At 35.6% G+C, this 22,444-nt stretch overlaps 1 protein-coding gene and 1 pseudogene across 1 annotated transcript in view; one reads left to right on the top strand and one right to left on the bottom strand.

The window, feature by feature from the left end:
* Positions 1-10,505, top strand: part of THOC2 (THO complex subunit 2) — a 136,704-nt gene extending 126,199 nt beyond the window's left edge. The window contains exons 35-39 of the mRNA XM_058291677.2: positions 79-148; positions 231-388; positions 2,434-2,510; positions 2,988-3,033; positions 7,663-10,505. Of these exons, the coding sequence (XP_058147660.1) occupies positions 79-148; positions 231-388; positions 2,434-2,510; positions 2,988-3,015 (333 nt within the window). The 3' untranslated portion in view covers positions 3,016-3,033; positions 7,663-10,505. The remainder of the gene's footprint in view (positions 1-78; positions 149-230; positions 389-2,433; positions 2,511-2,987; positions 3,034-7,662) is intronic.
* Positions 7,535-22,444, bottom strand: part of LOC101434515 (tyrosine-protein kinase Fer pseudogene) — a 33,826-nt pseudogene continuing 18,916 nt past the window's right edge.

The following is a 22,444-nucleotide window of genomic DNA, read 5'->3' as shown; positions in this document are numbered from 1 at the left end:
GCCCTTCTTACATAAAACTAATACTTTAAGGCAAAACATAAACCCTCGATCAATGTAGTTCACAATTCTTGGTTCTAGGATCATTCAAACAATGACCGTGAAGTGCCACCGGACTTAACCAAGAGGCGTAAAGAGGAAAATGGAACAAGTAGGTAGATTTATTAATACTTTTGAAATAATCCTCAAAGTGAATTGGAAAAGGCTTTCATGATTCTCTCTTGTAATTTTAGTGGGGGTTTCAAAACACAAAAGTGAAAGTCCATGTGAGTCTCCTTATGCAAATGAGAAAGACAAGGAAAAAAATAAGTCAAAATCTTCAGGCAAAGAAAAAAGCAGCGATTCATTTAAATCTGAAAAGATGGATAAAATCTCATCAGGTGGCAAAAAGGTAAATTAGGAAAACAAAGAAGCAGTGTACTTTTTCTTTAAAAAAAATTCCAACACTTTGAAAATTTAGCAGATCTTCAGTTTTTTCATATTTAATCTTTTGTTGATTATTTTGGGGGTGGAAAGTGGGAGCATTAGGGGAGGGGAGGCAGGTTATCTGTTTGGGGGAACAGAATCAGTTCAGTCCCAGATTACTAGGTGATAAGAGTTCCTCTAGCTTTGAAATCTCTTTCTTTTCCATTCCACTCCCACGTACTTCCATTCATTGAGTCTCAGCTTTTTGTAGTTTTGTTTGTTTTGTTTTTGCTTTTTAACCTCCACCAACAATTCTTTGCTTTTAGTTTCTCTTTAACCATGAAGCCAAAATGTGGTCAGATGTATTCTTTTTGACCATCACAATGTAATCAAGTCTTCATTAATTGTGATAGTAAACATGTTTTATAACATTTCTCTTAACCATTATATATGCAATTTGTACTTGAATTAAAAATTAAGAATAGGGTACTTTCTCTTAGGTACTAATGCTGTTTAATATTTCATTAAAAATAAATCTCATGCATCTGCCATAAATTATTACTAAAGTATAAATGTTTATAAAGTATTATATATATATTTGTAGTTTATAAAAGTAGTTTTTGAAAATCATAAGATGAAAGTTTTAAAATTTCTGTAAGACTGATCCTTTTAAATACATTTTTAAATTGAAGTAAAATTTTCATGTAATATAGTAAATCATCTTAAAGTATATAGTTAAGTGGCATTTTGTACATTCACAGTATTGTGCAGCCATCACTTCTACCTAGTTCTGAAACATTTCATCACCCCAGAGCAGGGGTTCTTAACCAGGGGTCCCTCGTGGAAAGATTTCAGGGGGTCTGTGAGCTTGATTATCTCTCTTTTCTCTGACCTCTAACTGAAGTCTAGCATTTCCTTCAAATTATGGTAGTATTCATTTCACCTGACTGGCAAAGGGTTCTGTGGAATAAAAAAAAGTTAAGAACCCCTGCTCCAAAGGGAAACCTTGTACTCATTAAGCAGTCATTCTCTATTCCTCCCTTCCCCTATCCCCCGGCAACCACTAATCTGCTTTCTGTCTCTATTAATTTACCTGTTCTGGACATTTCATATAAATGGACTCATGTGATATGTAGCCTTTTGTGTATGATACTTTCACTTTTAGCATCATGTTCTCTAAGATTCAACCATGTTATAGCATGTATTGGTATGTCATTCCTTTTTATGGCTGAATAAGATTCTGTTTTATGGATATACCAAACTTTTCCATCCAGTCATCTGTCGATGGACATTTTAGTTTTTTCTACCTTTTGAGTAATTGTGAATAATCCTACTTTGAACATCAGTATACAAGCGTCTGTTCGAGTCCCTGTTTTCACTTCTTTGGGGTATATACCTAGGAGTGGAATTGCTGGGCCATATGGTAATTCTATGTTTAACTTTTTGAGAAACTGCCAAACTTTTCCACAGCGGCTGCACTGTTTTACATTTACATCAGCAATGTATGAGTGTTCTTGTTTCTCCACATCCTTGTCAACACCTGTTATTTTCCATTTTTTGTATTATAGCTATCTTAATGGGTGTGAACTGGTATCTCGTGGTTTTGTTTTGCATTTTCTTAATAACTAATGATGTTGAGCATCTTTTCATGTGCTTATTCATCATTTGTATATCTTCTTGAGGAAGAAGTATTTTCAAGTCCTTTCCTCATGTATTTATTGGATTGTCTTTTTATTGTTGAGTAGTAAGAGTCCTTTATATATTCTGAATGCTAGATGCTTATCAGGTATATCATTTACAACTGTTTACTTTCATTCTGTGGGTTGTGTTTTCACTTTCTTGATAGTGTCCTTTGCATGAATGGCTTTACTTTTGATTAAATCCAGTTTATCTATTTTTTTTCTTTTGAAGCTTATGCTTTTGGTGCCCTAGTAAATAAGTTTTTATAACTGGTGGGTGTTTAAATGGGTTTTTGAGCTGAATTTTGTATTTGATTTTCCCTTTTCCTACTAATTCCACCATTCCTTATAGGAATCCAGGCATGATAAAGAAAAAATAGAAAAGAAAGAGAAGCGGGACAGTTCAGGAGGAAAGGAAGAAAAGAAACAATATCCTTTTCATCTTAATAATGCTTTGAATCAATGTATGGAAAGCTTTGATGCTGATAATGTTTTAAAAGTGTACTCTAGTGTGGTCTAAATGCTTAAGTGCTTATTATTTGCTTAGAAACGGTCTCTCCAATAAATCCTCTCAAATGTACTAAATCTAGAAGTGAGACCTGATCTTTATTTTTTAAAAACTTCTGTGGTGACTGAGGCTCCTTTATGCTGCCAAGAGATTTAGAATCCATCTGGCTATATTATCACCCAGAGGAAGAAAGGGAACAGTGTTCCTTAAACTGGGGACATGGGGAATAGTAGGGCAAAATGATGTGGCAGATCAAGCAGAGCTAGTAAAGTTTGAGACTACCAGGCTGGTCAGAAGCAGTTAGGCCTGAAAGCTGAAGAATTTTACTAAAAGGTGAGACACAGTTTTGTTGTTTTTTTTTTTTCCTCAAAGTTGTTTTCCCTTAATTTGTCATCTACTCATAAGTCCTCAGACAAGCACAGATAATGAAGACTTTCAGTCAAGGTGAGTGTTCTCTCACCTCCTTTTCATTTAAAGATAGAAATGTACAATGAAGTCTGAAAATGTGGTGGAAGAAACTAGATCCATTTTTGCAAGATACAGCTACTTGAAATTTCCACCTAAATATAATGACCAAGTCTTTGGGTATAGATACAAAACAAAATTCACTTCAGTTATTGTTTTCAAGCTCTGTTCCTTTTTACCACTCATTTCCATCTTCTCTGGATAATTAATTACCTTTTTAAAGTGCCTATAGTCCTGTACGTTGTGGTAGTATCTGCATCTTACAAATGAAGAAACTCAGACTCTGAGAGGTTAAGTAAGTTGACCAGAGATAAAACTCAAACCTAGGTCGTCTTCTTACCCTTCAGTTCTTTGTTCTCCTTTTTGCCTTCTCATGTAGACATGTTATCCAAAGATTTTTTTTTATACCTCTTTTTCTACCACTGCCTATGTTTTGCAGAACCAAAAAATGGTCTGTGCTTTGAGTTCAGGAATTTAAAACAGGCGATTTGTTTTTAAGGTAATACACTTGGGCCATATGTAAGGTTTCCATGTCAAAGAACCCTGCCTTTTAGAAAACATCAAAATAGTATTTTATTAAAATTTGTTTTAACCATCTTAAATAAATTGCATATCCACCTTAGGGGACAGAGTGTTCAAAACCTAATATACCATTTTCTGAGCACTTAAGATCATCATACAAATAGCCATTATTGTTTGGTGATGCTTCTGCTGTGTAGTACTATTTGCCACCTGCATTAATGGTTTTAGATTGCTGTATTTGAAGTTACTGACTGCTTTTTTTATAACCTATTTTCTTTCTCACAGCCTATGTTAGCTGTGACTTTATAATATCAAGTATAATTGCTGCCTATACCCTCTTCCTAATCTTGAAACCAGGTAGATAACCAAGGTTATTTCAGTTGTTTAAATTAAGAGTGAGGAATGTCTGAGAGCCAGTTCTGTATAAGGTTATGAATGAGCTTTAGGGTATGGACCTTGCCATATTTATTTTGGCTGCAAAGTAGGTATTTGAGGCTGCCACATAGGTTACCCTACTGATTAGTAGTCCTTTCTGCTTTGTTATTCTTTGCTTGTTAGAAGCTTGTAGCAAAGCTTCTAGATTCAGATATCCTCTTAAGAAATTTTTAGCTTGATATTCCCCTTGTCATATTTCTTGCTGACAACTATGTCCTATTCTTCCTTCCTGGGTAGACTATTAAATTTGTTTGGCTCTGGTTGATTTTTCCTTTTTCTGGCTATTTGCTGGCTGTTTCCTTCTATCTGGGTACATTTTAGAGTTGGGCAAACAGTTCTCCTTTTCTCCTTTTCCTTTAGAGGTCTCATAATTTTGGATTGTCACCATCTCTCTGTAGCTACTTACTGCTGAATCTGTTATCCCCTGTTCTGTCTTTTATTTTTCATTCTACGGAAAGGAGAACTGCCACATGTCACATTTCCATGTTCCAAAGATGTCATTAATTGTAACATTCATTGGTTGCTAGAACTATTTTTTTGAGGATGGTGGTAGAAAAATGACATTGATTTGTAAGAATCACCTTGTTTTCAGAAGCATTAAAATGATCATAATAGAATTAAGAAAATATAGTATATGAATGTGACCCAGATTAAATTCCTTCCATTGTCTTCTGTCTTATTTTCCTGTCTCATGTATTTTGTCACACAACCCTTTCTACTTGTCCTCTGCATAGTCTGTTACCTGTTATTGGTAAAGTCTTTGTCCAGATTAATCTTATTTCTCTTTGACTTAATCTCTTGCATTCTCCTAGCTGCTTTGCCTTTAACCCTTTTCCCCACTTGAATCTTCTTTAAAAATTCCTGCCTATTGTCCTCTTAGAACCATCTGTGGCCTCTCAATTTTTATTTCATGTTTGGTACCTCAACTCATGAATGTTGAGTTCAGCAAACTTTGAGGGCCTTTCTATGTATCAGACCCTTCTAAGCTGAGATTTGCTCCCATACCTTGAGAAGCTCAGTCACCTTGCTTTTTCAGATTTTAGACTTAGGACTTTTACTTCAAATAACAGAAGCAGTTAGCGCTTCCTTACCCATCTGTATTTATATTCTACTACCTTCCTATTCTAATCCTCCACTCTAGTTAGGCCAAATGTATTTTGCAGATTCATCTCTCATCTTCATTTCCCTCATTTTCTAAACCCAAGGTTGCAAATTTTCAGCCCTCGGGCAGAATGTGGCTTGTTAGTTGTAGCTTGTTGGCCTTGTATAATGTTTAAACATTTTTTAAAAATTCGTTACCTTTAAATATCTGCAGAGGTGAAAAAATCCAAATTTCATTTTCTCTTGAAATATTGGATGAGGCAGCCACATTAAATCCTGATTTCTGCATGGCAACAATCAGCTAGATTTGCCTAGGTGCTACCCCCTTTAGATAGGACATGGGCCTTTTTTTTTTTTTTTAAACAGTTTACCACAGTCAGTCCTCACCCAGCCCAGTTCTTCAGTTTCCATCATATACCTTGCCCCTGTAGACTATTGATTTTGCAATTTCTGCTGCAAGCCGCCTTTCTTCAGCCCATACTTGGAAACTCACTTCTTAAGCACTCAAAAATTTCTTAATTTAAGAATGTATTACCTTGTTGAGGCATAGTCCTAGATGTTGGTAATAAATGTTGGGGTAGGGAGGGTTTGATTTAGTTTCTTTCTCAGTACCTCCCCATTTCTTACCTGTGTGCACATAGGCTTGCCTATAGAGTCCTTGTCACAGATTTCTGTGTATAGATGAGTAGGTATAAGGTTTATTGCTGGCTGCATATGCCCCTTCCTAGATCTTGCATCCTTTCCTTTTAATAAGCAACTAGGTATTTTTCTTGATTACATGCTGTGTTTCAGATATTCTGTTAACTTCACATGGAGAATGATGTCCAGAGGTTTTAAATGTATCTCTTTAGGATCAATCTAAACATTGATGAGAAGGAACAGTGACTTCTTTTATTTGCCATCAAGACAGTTCAATTTATTTACAACATTTGATGAAAGGGGAAACCATGCTTATTAAAAAGAAGTTGTTTTGTATCTTGCAACATATTTTTGAGGTCAAGTTTATTATACTTTCATTTTAGTCTGTATGTAGTAATCATTAAATGTATGTGAAAATTTTGCCGAGAGATTTAAATGATGGTGACGAGCTGTTTTTCTCTTGTCATCCTTCATACTCTTATAGTACAGGGTGTGTGTTCTGTGGACAGATGTTCATAGGCACCAAACAGTTGGAGAGGTCAGGAAGAGTTGTTCAATTTCTTTGTTCTTCCACTTAAGTTAGACATAGTATTCACTAAGGCGCTATTTTTTATCTGGGCATATGCATGAACCCTTATAAAAGGCATCTATGTCACATTTACCCCTGAGCATGACTACCCCCCTACACACACATTTATCCTGAGAGGCACCGCTGGATGCAGCTAAAATTCAGCTCAACAGAATCCCAGTTTTTAAAAATCTTTGTTATGTTTTATCTACATGGAACATCTCTGGAAATGTGTTCACCTACCTAATAATAAAAAATTTCTGCATCATAGTATGAGGGTAAATGAAGGAGCAAAGTGGAAATAGGATGTCTGTCCCTATGACTTTCTGCCCATAGCTTGCTTGTTCCTCATAAATGTTCATTTGACTTTTACCTGTCACTTCATCTGCATCTGCCTTGCTCCTTGGTTTTGTATATGTTCGTGTGTTTATAAAAGCATTCCTCTGATGAGGCTGATTTTATATTTGCCTTTGCCTTTTCTTCTCTACTTTTGATTACTCTAGTTGCTCTTTTCTCCTTTTCAAACGTGCGTCTTGTTGTCACAGCTCTGTAAACATCCTTTGAAAGTAGCTGCCTCAAATCTGAAAGTGTGCTCTTTGAGGGCATTTTATGCTTAGTTTTCTGATGCCATGACAGTGAAAGAGGCCATAGCGGAACATAGGGAAATAACCTTATTAATAAAGCAGGACCTATTTCTAGCAAGGGAGGTGGGGGGGGAGTGCATGCCAGGAGATACAAATAATTCCCAATATAAAATGACGTTTACAAATATAATTTTATCTCAGCAGAGTGGAAGGCCACCTTTTGTTGGAACGCATCCTGCAAACATCGTATTACTAATGCAGTTTATAGCACCAGTAAAGTTAGGTGTCTGTGACAGAGGACAGCAGACTGAGCTGAGGCTGAAGTAGAAAACCTTTGAGAAACATCAAAAGTACTAGGTGTGAAAAAGATAGATCCATGTGATCCCTTACGTTTAGAGCCTGTGCTTTCTCATGTGCAATGGTTAGAGTGGCACATATTTAAAAATAAGTAATTAAAAAAAATATCCTCAGAAGAAGGTTCCAGGTAATGTTGTGGTATAAATTCATTGTTACTGAGAAGAAAAATATATTACTCTGCTCCAAGAAAAGGAGTCCCAAAGGCTGAGTTTGGCACTGTTTCTTCACTTTTTGACTTTCCTCTTGATGGCAGCTAGCTCTCTCTTTCTGAAGTTCAGTTTTCAAGTTTGTAATCCCAACACATCAGCCTTATTTTATAAATATCCTCTGGACACTGCTGAAGGACTGACATCCAGTATCTTCTTTCCACTTGCTCTTGTGCTTGCTGATTTGTCATTCCAGGGTATGGACAGACCCCTAAGCTGAAGGTCTCCCAGAGGAGGATGCCAAAGCTCCATGCGTCACTCTCAGAACGATATCTCCCATAATTAAGAGCTTCTGGTGCTGTTCATTTAATGGGAATCTGCTTTAAGCCAGAAGATGAATATACACCACCATCCTCTTGACGAGACATTCCAGATTCCAGTCACTGATTTTCAGAACATTATTTTCACCTCCAGGCAGTTTCTTGCAGCAAGGTCCCTGTGTATACAGTTTTTATTCGAGATATGCCATACCAGAAGCGGCATCTAAAGAAACTTTCATTAACTGAGTTTTAGCTCATCCTTCTTTCTCAGAAAGGAGAGGAAATCGTCTCCCGGAACCAGTTCTATAATGATATAGATAGGCTGTCTTTGTGTGTGAACTCATAAGTTTGACAAAACTGCGATGATCATATTGCTTGAGGACTTTGGCTTCTTGTAAAAACATTTTAATTTCACTTCCTGGGAAAGATCTTCTTTACACTTTTAAACAGCAATTTTATCCTTTATTGTGCCCTTAAATACATCACCCAAATTTCCCTTGTCTTGTAATTCTCCCAGTGTGACATCTTCATGATTGAGAACCCATTTCTTACCCTCCTAGTTATTATCATACTGATACCATGATGCTCTTTATTGGAACATTGACTTTTTGTTGTTGTTGCAATTTTAAAAATTTAGGTAAAATTCACATAACAAAATTCGCCATTTTAAAGTACACAATTCAGTGGTTTTTAGTATATTCACAATGTTGTGCAACCATCACCACTGTTGATTCCAGACCATTTCCATCACCCCCAAAAGAAACCCCATACCTGTTACTAGTTACTCCCCATTTCCCCCTCCCCTCAGCCCCTGGTAACCACTAATGTAATTTCTGTGTCTACGAATTTTGCCTGTTCTGGATATAAATGGAATCATGCAATATGTGGCCTTTTGTGTCTGGCTTATTTCACTTAGCATCATGTTTCCAAGGTTCATCCATGTTGTAGCATGTACTTCATTCCTTTTTATAGCTGAATAATATTCCATTGTATGAATGTGTACCATATTTTGTTTATCCATGCATTAGTTGATATTAAAATTGTAAGGTCAACATTAGTGTATCCAAATTATGATTGGTAATGTTGAGATTATACATGGTATGAACAGAATGCTGTGTAGAAATGATATGTAAATTATTTGTCAGAATTTCATGCAAGTGTGATTATTATTTTCTAAGGCCCCTACTAGCTCTGATTTTATCAACTATGTGAATGTAGTATTTTCATCAATAAAGTTTAATGCATTATGCATTAATTTAAAATTTGAATGAGAACAATGTTAGGCAGATATGAATTTATTTGCCACATGTTGTAATGATCATGTTTTGAATTTATTTCAATATGCCATATTTGAAAAAATGTCAATACATAAAAGAAAGGAAATGAGTATAATTGAGTCTATATTTTTAAAGCAATTTTTATAATTTAGCAGACATTGCATCTTAATATGTCACTATTAAAATGTGTCCTTGTAAAAATGTTATGTCATTTTTCTTTTTTAGTTAATCATGTAAAATAGGTTCCTTTTCATTGTTACATGTTCTGTTTATGACAAATTACTGCTTGCCCCTGTGGAATGTTTTTGTTGCTATTTCATTTTTATCTCCCTCTCCCACCCTATCCCTCTCTCTCTCTCACACACACACACACACACATATTATTCTATGTTCAGTGTTTTGTTTTGTTAAGTTATCCTACTCTGCCTATCTTGAATGGTTTCTAAGACTGGACATTAAGAAAAACACAAATATTTCATCCCATTCTGGGGACTTAATGCAAACTTTTGTTACTGATGGGACTCACTGACTTTTCTTTGTTTCTTAAATCAATCTTACTTTCCCTCCTTACCCCCCTCTTTTGCTCCTTCATTCTATCCCTCTTTCCTTCCATCTTTCTTTCTCTCCTTATTCCCTTTTTCATTCTTTTCCACTCCTTCCCTCCTTCCTAATCTATCAATATAATAACTTTGTTTCTTTCAGGTGAGATTGGAATGACATTGTTCTGCTGTGGCCAGAAATTTATTTTCCTGAGTAGATTGCCGAGCAATTATGAATGAAGAGGGCCCATTCGCATCTCCTTAAATTATTCAGTTATCTGCTTTATTGCTCCATGCTGAAAACTTAAAATTGTTGAGTTGTGCATTACTGTATTTTAACTTGTTGCTTAGTTTCTACATGTTTATTTTCAGTAAATGGCTGAAAGTGTTAACTGTTCCATATTTTTAGCACAATGTGCTGCATACAGTTCCCAACAACCAAATAAGGTTACATGTGTACAGAATTTTGCTTTAGGTTAACTAAATATTGCCTGGGTTTAGTTCTTTTTTTCCCCAATCTGAAATGCTTTCTTTTTATTGTTTGAAACTGAAAATAAATAATTATTGAACCATTTTGAATTTACCTCATTTTAAAACTCAATTTTAATTTATTTGGCCTGTTTTTTAATATTAGTCACTAAAAACAAAAGTGGGAACAGTGTCTTATGAAATGCTTAAAAATCATTTTTTACAGTATGTATACATTAAAACTTAAGAAAAAGGTACCAGCAATCACTTATCCTTTGCCACCTTTTTTTCTTGTAATTATGTTAGACAAATCTGAGGGGGGAAAATCAAAGTTAATTGTGTTTTAATTTTACAGCTTCAGGAGCTTTGTATTGCTAAACTTTCATCTGGAAAAGTTTCACAGTGACATTTTTAAAAGAGAATTTTTTTATCTACTGAATTCTACCAGTGTAACCTTTTTTTCTAAATAAACAATAGTTTTCTCAATTGATTGTACATTATTGTGTATATTGTTGCTTATTCAAAATAACTTAGCAAAAATAATTCAATACTAGCCCTGTCTTGGGGAATGGGTGTAGCTCAGTGGTTGGCATCTGCTTCCCATGTACAAGGTTTCTGGGTTCAATCTCCAGTATTCCTAAAAAAAATTAAAAGTAATAATAGCCCTGTCTTGACAATTTTTAGTCCATTGTCTACATTATTTTCAAGTAATATATCATCCAATAATACAAAAAAAATCCTTTTGATCACCTCTACACCTGGGGTAAACAATCATACCTAGAATTATCCACCTAATCTTCAGTTCCCGGAACCAGTGATACTATGCAAATTAAAGTTTTCAGGGAATGACTCAAAGTATAATTTTTTAAAAGATTGAGAAATACAGAGCATGTTAAGGGAGTGATCATTCATTGCCTGTTGAGAACCCATGATGTGCCTGGCATAAAAAAAAAAGATCATTAAAGTGATTTCGGCATTGAGAAAATTGTTTGCCTCAAAATCAGTTGTCTGAAAATTATCAGGGAATGCTTTATAGTTAGTACATCACATTCACATTTCCATTATAATATAAAACTTAAATGAGTGTGAGCTTGAGCCAGAAAGTTCACTATTGCTAAGCATCAGTACCTCCAAATTGTTGAACATATAAAGTTTGGTTATAATCATTTTAGAAATGGATTGAGCATGAAATACACTAACTTTGGATTTAATTGTGCAAAAATGATGTTGGAAATCTGTATTTGTAATGTGATAGCTATTTTGTTCTAGATAAAAGGAGTGTAAGACCTAACTCCTGCCCCTAGAGCATTTCCAATCTAGATGGGAAAATAAGGGCCAAATGAATGATGTAGGGGGTCAAGCACACTTTGTATAGGGCCAGATAATAAATATTTGAGGCTTTGTGGGCCATATGGTCTCCATTGCAGCTACTCAGCTCTGCTATAGTAATATGAAAGCAGCCACAGAGAATATATAAATGAATAAGCATGGTTGAGTTCCAATAAATATTTACAAAAACGGGCAGCAAGATGGATTTGGTCTGCAGTTTGCCAACCCCTAGGATTTCCACCCACACTTTTTAAAAGTGCTTCCTTGAAATAGAAAAAGGCCAAATACCCCTTTCATAGAGAAGAGAGTCCTGTAGGAGATTCATTAGAGATTTTTATCATTTGCGCACTAGAGGTTCAGCCATAAAAAGTCCCTGCCCATGGAGAGCTTCCATTCAAGTCATTCGAAGTTGACAACAAATATGTTAAGTGGTGGAATGTGCTTTGAGGAAAAATAAAACGGTAATCAGGATGGGTGAGGCAGGGCTTATTTATAAAGTGAATAGGGAGTGAAAATGAGCAAAGTAGGATATATTATTGAGAATGTGAGCACGAGATAGCCCTGTTCTCCAACCCATATTGAACCTTTTAATCTGAAAAATATTAGTATTTTTCAGGACATAAGTTTTAAGTTCTAGTGGCTGGTCTTGAGGCATTTTCTAGAAAGGAGTTCTTAAATTTAGGCTCATAAATGAACTTGGGCTTGTTTATGGACTCACAGAAATTGAATGAAAGCTTGTGTTCTGGGTCTATATCTTATATACTCAATTCTCAAGAAAGTTAAAGCACATTTAATACAGCTCAATAGATCCAAGGTGGCAAGTTTGCTTTTCTGGACCTTGTTCCAAAGCAGTCTGAAACCTGTGTGATTAACCCTGAACCTGTCTGCTGGAGCTGTGAAATATTGGAAGACATCTATCCATCTACCTTGGATTAAACAGTAGAGGCAAAGTTAGGAGCTTGCCTTGCCTTGGCAAACAATCTACAAGTAATTTGCAATTTATTTTTGAAAAGTTACAGGTCCATGGTATTGAGCCTTTTTCTATTTCGAGGAAGCTCTTTAGCTAAGAATGGGTAGAAATTCTAGTAGCTCTTTTTCCCCTAACGATTATACAATTTTTATTCCTTCCCTACCATGTTCCAAAAAGGATTGTAAAACACAGCATGAGATTAAAAAATAAATGAGAAAATTTGGTTTCTGGGTAAAATCCATACCCTAAATGAGGTTAATACCTTAAAAAAAAAAACCCAAACTCTAAGAAATCTGACAGGTCACCCAGATAAGGAAACGTGGTCAGTTATAGGAATTAGTATCCAAATAGAAAGCCAGTCGTGGGTGGAGAAGAAAATTGTTTCCTGGCACTGAGGCCTAAAAGAAACTACTTTGGATGCTCACAAAGAAGAAGGCATGCCTTTTCAGTAAGTAAAACTATGGATGTGTCTTGTAATGACCGTGTATGTTAGCTGATGGCCAACACCTAGATTCATTCTAGTACGATTGTTTCTATAATGACACTAAAACATGGTCCAAGCACCCGGGTCTCAAATGATTTGGTTCCATCCAGGGAAAATTTTGAATACTTAGAACAGGGTCCTTAAGCTGGGTTTTATAATAGCATTTATCTACTTATTTATTTAGCAGAGAAAAACCTATTCTGTTATTTATAAGTCTAATATAGGGGATAATTTCTTGATAATCATCATTCTTGCATTTATTTCTATTTAGGTTGTAGTTTTCATAGATGAGCTCTCTCTACCTCACATTTGAACACCTGGATAAGTTAACCCGTTTTTCTTTTTCCATCCTTACCCATGTTTATGACCATGTCCACCTGTAAAACTCTGAAGACATTATGAAGGTCAAATCATTTTATCCCACTTTCGGTAAGCACAGCTTTAGGACCAAGACAATAAATCTGTTTTCCCTGATTATGTGTCTGTGATGCTTTGCTTGCCTTTTAAGCATTTGTGTTCAGTACCCTGAGTTGCAGTTGACTTATTTATGGCTTTATCTCACCTAGAAAGTCACAAATCTATAAGGAAAGAGGCTTGTCTTGTTCATTGACCTGGCGTCCAGAATATTTCCAGACAGGGAGTGGTAATTGCTTACATGTGTTTAGAGAATCACTTATGCAAAATTTGTTCAGAGGCAATATTCTACGGACTTTTTCAATTGAAGGAATAGTTCCTTGGCAGGAATGATAAAAGTAAACACAATTTTAAAAAGCACACACACAAACTCACGTGTCATATGGGGTGGAAGTATGGGGTTGTACATAAAGATTGCTTCCAGTATTGAAGGCCTATTATTTTGAAAATTATTTGGTAATGTGTAGGGTGGGGGTGGTATCATCCATATCTCAATTTCAAAGATGAGGGAAAATATGTTTATATATTTGTTTTTCTTTTCCAGGTTCTCTCATTCAAGTGTTCCACAATATGAAAGGAGTATTTTCCCTCAGTTTCCACTCTCATTTTCAAAAGGCAGCATTAGTTTTTATAAGCACATAGACACCCAGGACACACATTTTTGTAAAGAAGTGTACAGACCAGAAAATTAGTGTGACCGTTGTTTGATTCCCAGGATACAAGTAACATGAACACAAACTCATTAGGTTAAAAGCTGTGCCAGGCCTTTGATTTTTTTTTTCTTGTTATAGATTCTGATCTGAGGCTGACTCTTAAGTAGAATGATGCTTATATTACAGATATTTAATATTCCATCTCATCACTTATCAGAAGGACAGTTTAAATGTTTAATTATTTAAATTGAAGTAATATTTCTAGAGATGCTACATGTCAAAACCTTAAGGGATTATATTGGGTCTAGAGTTGAGATTAAAAAGAGAAACTGCTTAAAAGATGCTAATTTATGTTAAATGAACACAGATTTTGTTATAGACATAAGTAGACGTAAGAATATCAGAAGAAAGAATATTGGAAGTAGTGACTGAAGGAAGTGTGGTGACCTGAGGATATATTTTAATGTAAGAATAATTGCTTTTTCCCCCTAATTTTTAGGTACTGTTTGAAGTTGTAATGGCCATTCAACATGGGTCAGGCTGAAAAAGCTTAATTCTTTTGATGTGTTGCTAAATGAAAGTGGTTAATATAACTAGAAAAGAAGATTCCGATCGGGCGAAGGGCACATAACCTTGATAAGCATATCGTTGCAAGTCAGAAATAATCTTCACTTCAGAGATAGGAAGTAGAAAATGACCTGGTACCTAACCTCTAGTTTTTGCCAGGTAAAGCTAGATGTCCTTGGACTTGAGTATCAGACTGTCAAAGAGCTACTATTACTTTGTCCCCACAAGCTTTTCTTCTCTTTAACCAAAATAATAATGTACTATGTTTAAGCCTCCAAGATCCTAATTTAATACAGTATGTTGTGGTGCTTTGCTCATGTTACATATATCATCACCAAAGAACACTTATGTAATTTGGGAATTTAATTGGATATTTATGATTTTGTAACTGCATATGCCACTGCTAGGTACCCCTGTGCTTTCTAGGAGACTTGTTCATAGACATCAGTAATAGATTCAAAAGGTCAAACAAGATAAAAGCAGGACATGAAATGTAAAATAAGTAAGAGGTGTAATCTGGGGTCCAGTTACATATAAGATGGTGAATACATGGGGCAGGAATTGGCTCAGACTACATGTGATTTGGGAAGTCCTGTTCTCAACAGGTGGACCTGGGAAGGCTTCATGAAGGATTTGGATATTCAGAAAGCTAATCTATTTCTATCCAGACCTAGAAGGTATAGGTTTTTTTGGGTCTGGTCTAACCCTAAATTGATATTGGAGGAAATAGAACACTGAAATTGGAATTCAGACCCATTCTGGTACAGTGCAGAATCCTTGGAGCCAACCTATTTGAGGTCATACTAGGATTGGATAAGGTTTTTTTGGTTTTTTTTTAGATACTGGGGGCCGGGACTTCATATGTGGGGAGCTGGCACACAAACACTACATTGAGCTACATTCGCTTCCCTGAGTTGGTTTTATCATTTGTTTTGTGTGTTGTTTGTTTAGGTTTTATCAGGAGGTTCTGGGAACTGAACTGGGACCTCCAGAAGTGGGTACTCAACTGCTTGAGCCACATCTGCTCCCTGGATCAGTTTTTTTTTTTAACATGATTTATCTATTTTATTTAGGGAGTACATTTAAAAAACAAATTTGAATTAAAGAAGTATTTATATTGAAGACATAGACTTAAAACTGATTTCTAAATAAAATACATATACATTTTCATATTTTCCAACCTAATATTATCTGAATCCTATAAGATAATATCGCAGGTACATTTTAAGTTGGTTATTGCTATAAAATTGAAATGAAGAAATATAATCCTTGCTGCAAAGGAATTACTACCTTAGGGTTAGGCTAAATGCATTTTTTCCCTCTACACCTGTCAAATGAATTTATAGTGTGTTGTTAGAATGCAAGTAACCTCCATATATCATTTTTGGAGATGGGTGGAAAAGTATTTTAAGAGGAGATAAATTGCATACTAAAGTAACTAAATCTATTAAAATGTGGAGCTTCAAGTAAAGAGCTCTGTCAGCAAACCTGCTAGTTAGGTTCTTTCTGGTATATTCGTTGGTTAACAATTGGCAATCACTATTCATTGTACCGACATTTTTAAAAACAAATCCATTTTATTGATACATATTAATAAACATACAATTCACCCAAAGTGTGCAGTCAAAGGTATTTGCTATAATTACATAGTTGTGTATTCATCACTTCAATTATTATTAGAGCATTATCATTATTTCAATAATAAAAAACAGACAAGAAAATTCCTCACCTCTCAGTCTATGCTTCCCCACTGTACATAACTGCTTTTTATGGCTGTTCTATCCAAAGTGTATAATCAATGGCTTTTAGTATAATCACAGTGTTGTACACTCATCATCTCAAAAATTTTAGAACAATTTCATTACTCCAAAAAGAAAGACTACACACCCCTCAGCATTCCTTCCTCAGACCTACAGAACCACTAATCTACTTTCATCTTTATAAATTGATTTATATTTATATTTTACGTAAATAGAATTATACAATATGTAGTACTCTATGTCTGGTATCCTTCACTTAGTATAATGTGTTTTTTTTTTGTATGATATTAACATTTTGTACTATTGACATTTGTTCAGCTTCAAAGAAAAAGTCATATGCAAATCTACCCATATTCATATTTCACGTAATATATTTAGTTCATAATAAAGCCTGGATCAGTTTTGAGTAGCAAATGCTCCCTGTCTATCTGGATAGTGTTCCATGCCCTAGGCTTTTCCATTTTTTGGTCTGTTTTCATGATTAAGCTTGACATCACCATTAAAATTTTTTTCTTTTGATGTGTTTTGATCACAATGTCTCTAGAGGTAATTGAAAAGTCGTCGTCTCTATGTGAAGATGAATTTCCTTCTTCATTTTGATTCCTTTGAGTGGGGATGAGCTCCACTCCACTAAGCTACTCAAACTTACTTATCTGGGCTTCACAGTGCCCTTTCTTTTGCTAATGAATTAAATGTAACAATAAATGTTAAGCATCTAAAACAGAACCTAGTCCTCAATAACTGGTAGCAATTATTAGTAGTAACATATATATATATACCAGTAGTTTCCAAACTGGGTATCATCAGAATCAGAATTATCTGGGAAACTTTAGGATCCCACTTCAGATATATTGAGTCATCTTCTCTTGGGGAGGGGACCTACAGTATTTTTAAATGGTTCCTCAGGTGATTTTAATGTAGGGATGACACTGGGAATTACTGAACTCAACCAGCTTGCAATCCCATTATCTCTCTCTCTTTCTTTTTTTTTAAAGACAATAAAAAATAAATGCAAAAAAAGAAAAAAAGCATTTTGGGGTTTTGGGCAACCCATACCTAGCAACAGCCTCTTTCCTGAGATCAGAGTTCATCAAATCTGTGAATCCATGTTGCTCTTGTTGACTCTGATGCTCTGCCTTCTCCAGCCTACTTCCACCTACCTTTTTGGACCTAACCTTTTGTTAGCCTAGATGTGTAACCAAGTATCTGCTACCATGATAAGCAGTTTGGAGTTAAGAGCCGCTTTTGATACCACTTATACCTTCTATAACTTTTATGTGCAGAGGTTCATTTTACTGTGGTCAAACTTGGGTTCAGGGCTGGATTTTGACCTCCTTTCCCTGTTTTACCTTGCACAATATACCAATGTTTGTAAGTGGGGATTTGTATATGCAGTTAATGATTTTAATGCTATAAATTTCCTTCACTGCTGCTTTAACTGCATTCCACAAATTTTGATGTGTGTGATGTGTGGTGTTTTCATTTTCATTCAGCTCAAAATAATCTCCAACTTTCTTCATATTGTTTTTCTTTGAGTTGTGTTTTTTTCTTGTTTTAAAAAAATGTTTGGTTTTTGTATTTTTAAAGAAGCTTTAGATTACATAAATCTTACATAAATAATATAGGAGATTCCCGTATGCTCCACCCCCTCACCTCCCACACTTTCTCACATTGACAACATCTTTCATTAGTGTGGTACATTTGTTAAAATTGACGAACACATTGAAGCATTGGTACTAACCATGGAATATAGTTTACATTATAGTTTACACTCTGCCTTGCACGATTTTATAGGTTTTGACAAAATGTATAATGGCCTGTGTCTGATATTGCAATGTCATGCAGGACAATTCCAATGTCTGGAAAGTGTCCCCATGTTACACCTATTCTTCCCTCTCCCTTCCCTCAGGACTTCTGGTGGCCACTGCCTTTATACCAATGATACAAGTTCTTCCATTTTAGAATAATAATAAGTCTATAATGGAATAATAATAAGTCTAGTGTAGTTCATTGTTCATTCCCCAATCTTGAGGATTTGGGAATGGTAATGCCCACTCTGTTTCTAATTGAGAGGGGGCTTAGGTCCCATGGGGCAGATGGATGGAGCTGTCTTGCTTGAAGTTGTAAACACTCTCCGTTCCTTGGGATGGGTGTTGTCCATCATCATCTCCTTGTTCGTTGCCCTGGGTGAGTCCAGTGGACTGAAGAGTAGGTGTTGCAACTCTGCTGAGATTCGGAGCTCAAGTGGCACATGAACAGACCAAAGACATATATTTAACAGTATAGTACTAATTATAGGTTCAAATAAAAGGAGCAGAAGAGCCATGTGTAGGGAAACTATAAATGAGGCTTACTCTGTTACACTGAACAGTATAAATTTAGATGTGTGTTATTTAATTTCCGTATATTTGGGGGATTTTCCAGATATTTATCCTTCTGTTGTTGGTTTCTCATTTAATTCTACTGTGATAAAAGAACATAATTTTGATTATTTAAGTCCTCTTAAATTTACTGAGACTTGTATGGCCCAGCATTTTTTCTACTATGGTGAATATTCCCTGTGCATTTGAAAAGAATGTATCTTCTATTCTCCATGGGTGTAGTGTTCTCCAAATGCCAAAGAGGTCAAATTGATTGATGCTGTTCCAAGTCTTCTGTATCCTTGCTGATTTTCTGTCTTCTTGTTCTAACAATTATGAGAGAGGAGTATTGAATACTATAACTAAAATTGTGAATTTCAGTCTTATTTCTCCTTTCAGTTTTATCAGTTTTTGGTTTCATATATTTTGAAAATTTGTTATTAGGTGCCTACACATTTATGGTGATGCACTCTTGGCGAATTGACTCTTCATCAATATGAAATGTTCCTCTTTCTCCTGGTAATACTCCTTGTTCTAAAATCTACTTTGATATTAAGATTACCTCTCCAGTGTTCTTTCTTTTTTTTTTATTGATTTTGTAAAAATATTACATTAAAAAAAATATGAGGTCCCATTCGACCCCACCACCCCCACCGCACCCCTCCCCCCCCCCAGCAACACTCACTCCCATCATCATGACACATCCATTGCATTTGGTAAGTACATCTCTGGGTATCTCTGCACCTCATGGTCATTGGTCCACATCATTGCCCACACTCTCCCCTATTCCATCCAGTGAGCCCTGGGAGGATTAACAATGTCCGGTGATTGCCCCTGAAGCACCATCCAGGGCAACTTCTTTCAATTGTATTTGCATGATATGTTTTCCCAATCTTTTTACTTTATATTGAAAATGGATTTCCTGCTGTTTTTTAACTTTATTTTGCACATTTATAAATGAAAATATAAACAATAATAAGAAAATACAGTTGAATAAAACATACATTTCTCAAATGTACTGGATACACATAATTTTTTTTGAATCATAAAATATATTACACAATATATTTGGCTCATAGTAATGCAATCATACAATCTTTGTCCTTTTGTATCTGACTTGCTTTGCTCAACATACTGTCCTGCAGGTTCATCCATGTTGTCATATGTTACAGCTGCATAATATTCCATCATGTGAATAAAACACAGTTTATCAGTTTTTTGGTTAATGGACACCTGGGTTGTTTCCAACTTTTGGCAATCATGAATAACACCGCTGTGAACATAGGTGTGCAGATGTTTATTCGTGTTACTGCTTTCAGTTCTTCTGGGTATATACCCAGTAGTTGTATTGCAGGGTCAAGTGGCAAGCATATATTCAACTTTTTTAGGAACTGCCAGACAGTCCTCCACAGAGGCTGTACCATTCTACATTCCCGCCAAGAGGAAATAAGTGTTCCTATCTCTCCACATCCTCTCCAACACTTGTAGTTCTGTCTTTTTAATAGTGGCTATTCTTATAGGTGTGGGATGCTATCTCATTGTAGTTTTGATTTGCATTTCCCTAATCATTAGTGATGTTGAGCATTTTTTTCATGTGTTTTTTTTTTGGCATTTGTATTTGTTCTTTGGACAAATGTCTATTAAAGACTTTTGCCTGTTTTTTAATCTGGTTGTTTGTCTTTTTATTGTTAAGTTGTAAAATCTCTTTATATATCATAGATATTAAACCCTTTTTAGACATGTGATTTCAAAACATTTTCTTCCATTTTGTTGGCTGCCTTTTCACCCTTTTGACAAAGTCCTGTGAGGTGTAACAATATTTGATTTTGAAAAGGTCCCATTTATCTATTTTTTTTTCCTTTTGTTCCATTTGCTTTGGGTGTAAGGTCCAAGAAACCACCACCTAACACAAGGTCTTGAAGTTTTTTCCCTACGTTTTCTTCAATTAGTTTTATGGTCCTGGCTCTTATATTTAGAACTTCAATCCATTTTGAGTTGATTCTTGTATAAGGAGTGAAACAGTGGTCCTCCTTCATTCTTTTCGTTATAGATATCCAGTTCTCCCTGTACCATTTATTGAAGAGACTGTTTTGTCCCATTAACGTGGACTTGGTAGGTTTGTCAAAATCCAGTTGACCATAGAGGTGATGGCTTATTTCTGGATTCTCAATTCTATTCCTCTAGTTGATGTGTCTATCTTTATGCTAGTACTCTGCTGTTTTGACCACTAAAGATTTGTAGTATGTTTCAAGGTCAGGCAGTGAAATTCCTCCCATGTCACTCTTCTGTTTTGGAATGCTTTTCGCTATTCGGGTGCACTTTCCTTTCCAAATGAATTTGGTAATTGCCTCTTCAAATTCTGTAAAGAAGGCTATTGAAATTTGGTTAGTATTGCCATGAATCTATAAATCAGTTTGGATAGGATTGACATCTTCACAATATTTTATCTTCCCATACATAAACATGGAATGTCTTTCCATTTGTTTAGGCCTTCATTGATTTCTCTTAGCATTGTTTTGTAGTTTTCTGAATATAGGTCCTGTACTTCATGAATAAATTAATTCCTAGGTATTTGAGTCTTTTTGTTGCTATTGTAAGTGGAATTTCCCCCTGCTTTCTTCCCAGATTGTTCAGTATTAGTGTACAAAAGCATTACTGATTTTTAAAAAAGATTTATTTATTTTTCAGTTTATTTCTCTCCCCTTCCCCCCCGCCGTGTCCATTCACTGTGTGTTTTCTTCTGTGTCCGCTTGGATTCTTGTAAGCAGCACCGGGAATCTGTGTCCCTTTCTTGTTGCTTCATTTTGCTACATCAGCTCTCTGTGTGTGTGCCGCCACTCCTGGGCAGGTTGCACTTTTTTCGCATGGGGTGGCTCCCCTTACAGGGTGCACTCCTTGCATGTGGGGCTCCCCTATACAGGGGACACCCCAGTGTGGCACAGCACTCCTTGTGCACATCAGCACTATGCATGGGCCAGCTCACCACACAGGCCAGGAGGCTCTGGGTTTGAACCCTGGACTTCCCATGTGGTAGGCAGATGCTCTATCAGTTGAACCAAATCTGCTTCCCAACACTACTGATTTCTGAGTGTTGATCTTGTATCCTGCCACTTTGCTGAACTCATTTATTAGCTCAAGTAGCTTTGACATGGATACTTCAGAATTTTCTAAATACAGGATCATGTTGTTCACAAAGTGAAAGTTTAACTTTCTCTTTTCCAATTTGGATGCCTTTATTTTTTTTTTCTTGTCTAATTGCCCTAGCTAGAACTTCCAGTACAATATTAAATAACAGTGGCAACAATGGACATCCTTATTGTGTTCCCGATCTTAGAGAAAAAGCTTTCAACCTTTCCCCATCTAGTACAATGTTGACTGTGGCCTTTTCATATAAGCCTTTTATGATATTAAGGACTTTTCCTTCTATTCCTATCTTTTGAAGTGTTTTTATCAAAAAGGATGCTGTATTTTATCAAATGCCTTTTCTGTGATGATTGAGATGATCATGTGTTTTTTTCCTTTAATTTGTTAATGTGGTGTATCACATTGATTGACTTTATGTTGAATCAGCCTTGCATACCAGGAATAAATCCCACTTGGTTGTGATGTATAACTCTTTTAATATGTTGTTGGATTCAATTTCCCAGTATTGTGTTGAGTATTTTTGCATCTAGATTCATTAGAGAGATTCATCTGTAATTTTATTTCCTTGTAGTATCTTTACCTGGTTTTGATATTAGGGTGATGTTGTCTTCTAAAATGTGTTGTGTAATTTTCCCTCCTCTTTATTTTTCTGGAAGAGTTTAAACAGGATTGGTGTTAATCTTTTTGAAATGCTTGCTAGAATTCATCTGTGAAGCCATCTGGTCCTGGACATTTCTTTGCTGGGAGATTTTT

The sequence above is a fragment of the Dasypus novemcinctus genome, chromosome X (assembly GCF_030445035.2).
Source record: "Dasypus novemcinctus isolate mDasNov1 chromosome X, mDasNov1.1.hap2, whole genome shotgun sequence".
NCBI classification, from domain to species: Eukaryota; Metazoa; Chordata; class Mammalia; order Cingulata; family Dasypodidae; genus Dasypus; species Dasypus novemcinctus.
Note: the sequence above shows the minus strand (reverse complement) of the source record. Positions and strands in the feature narration are given on the sequence as shown.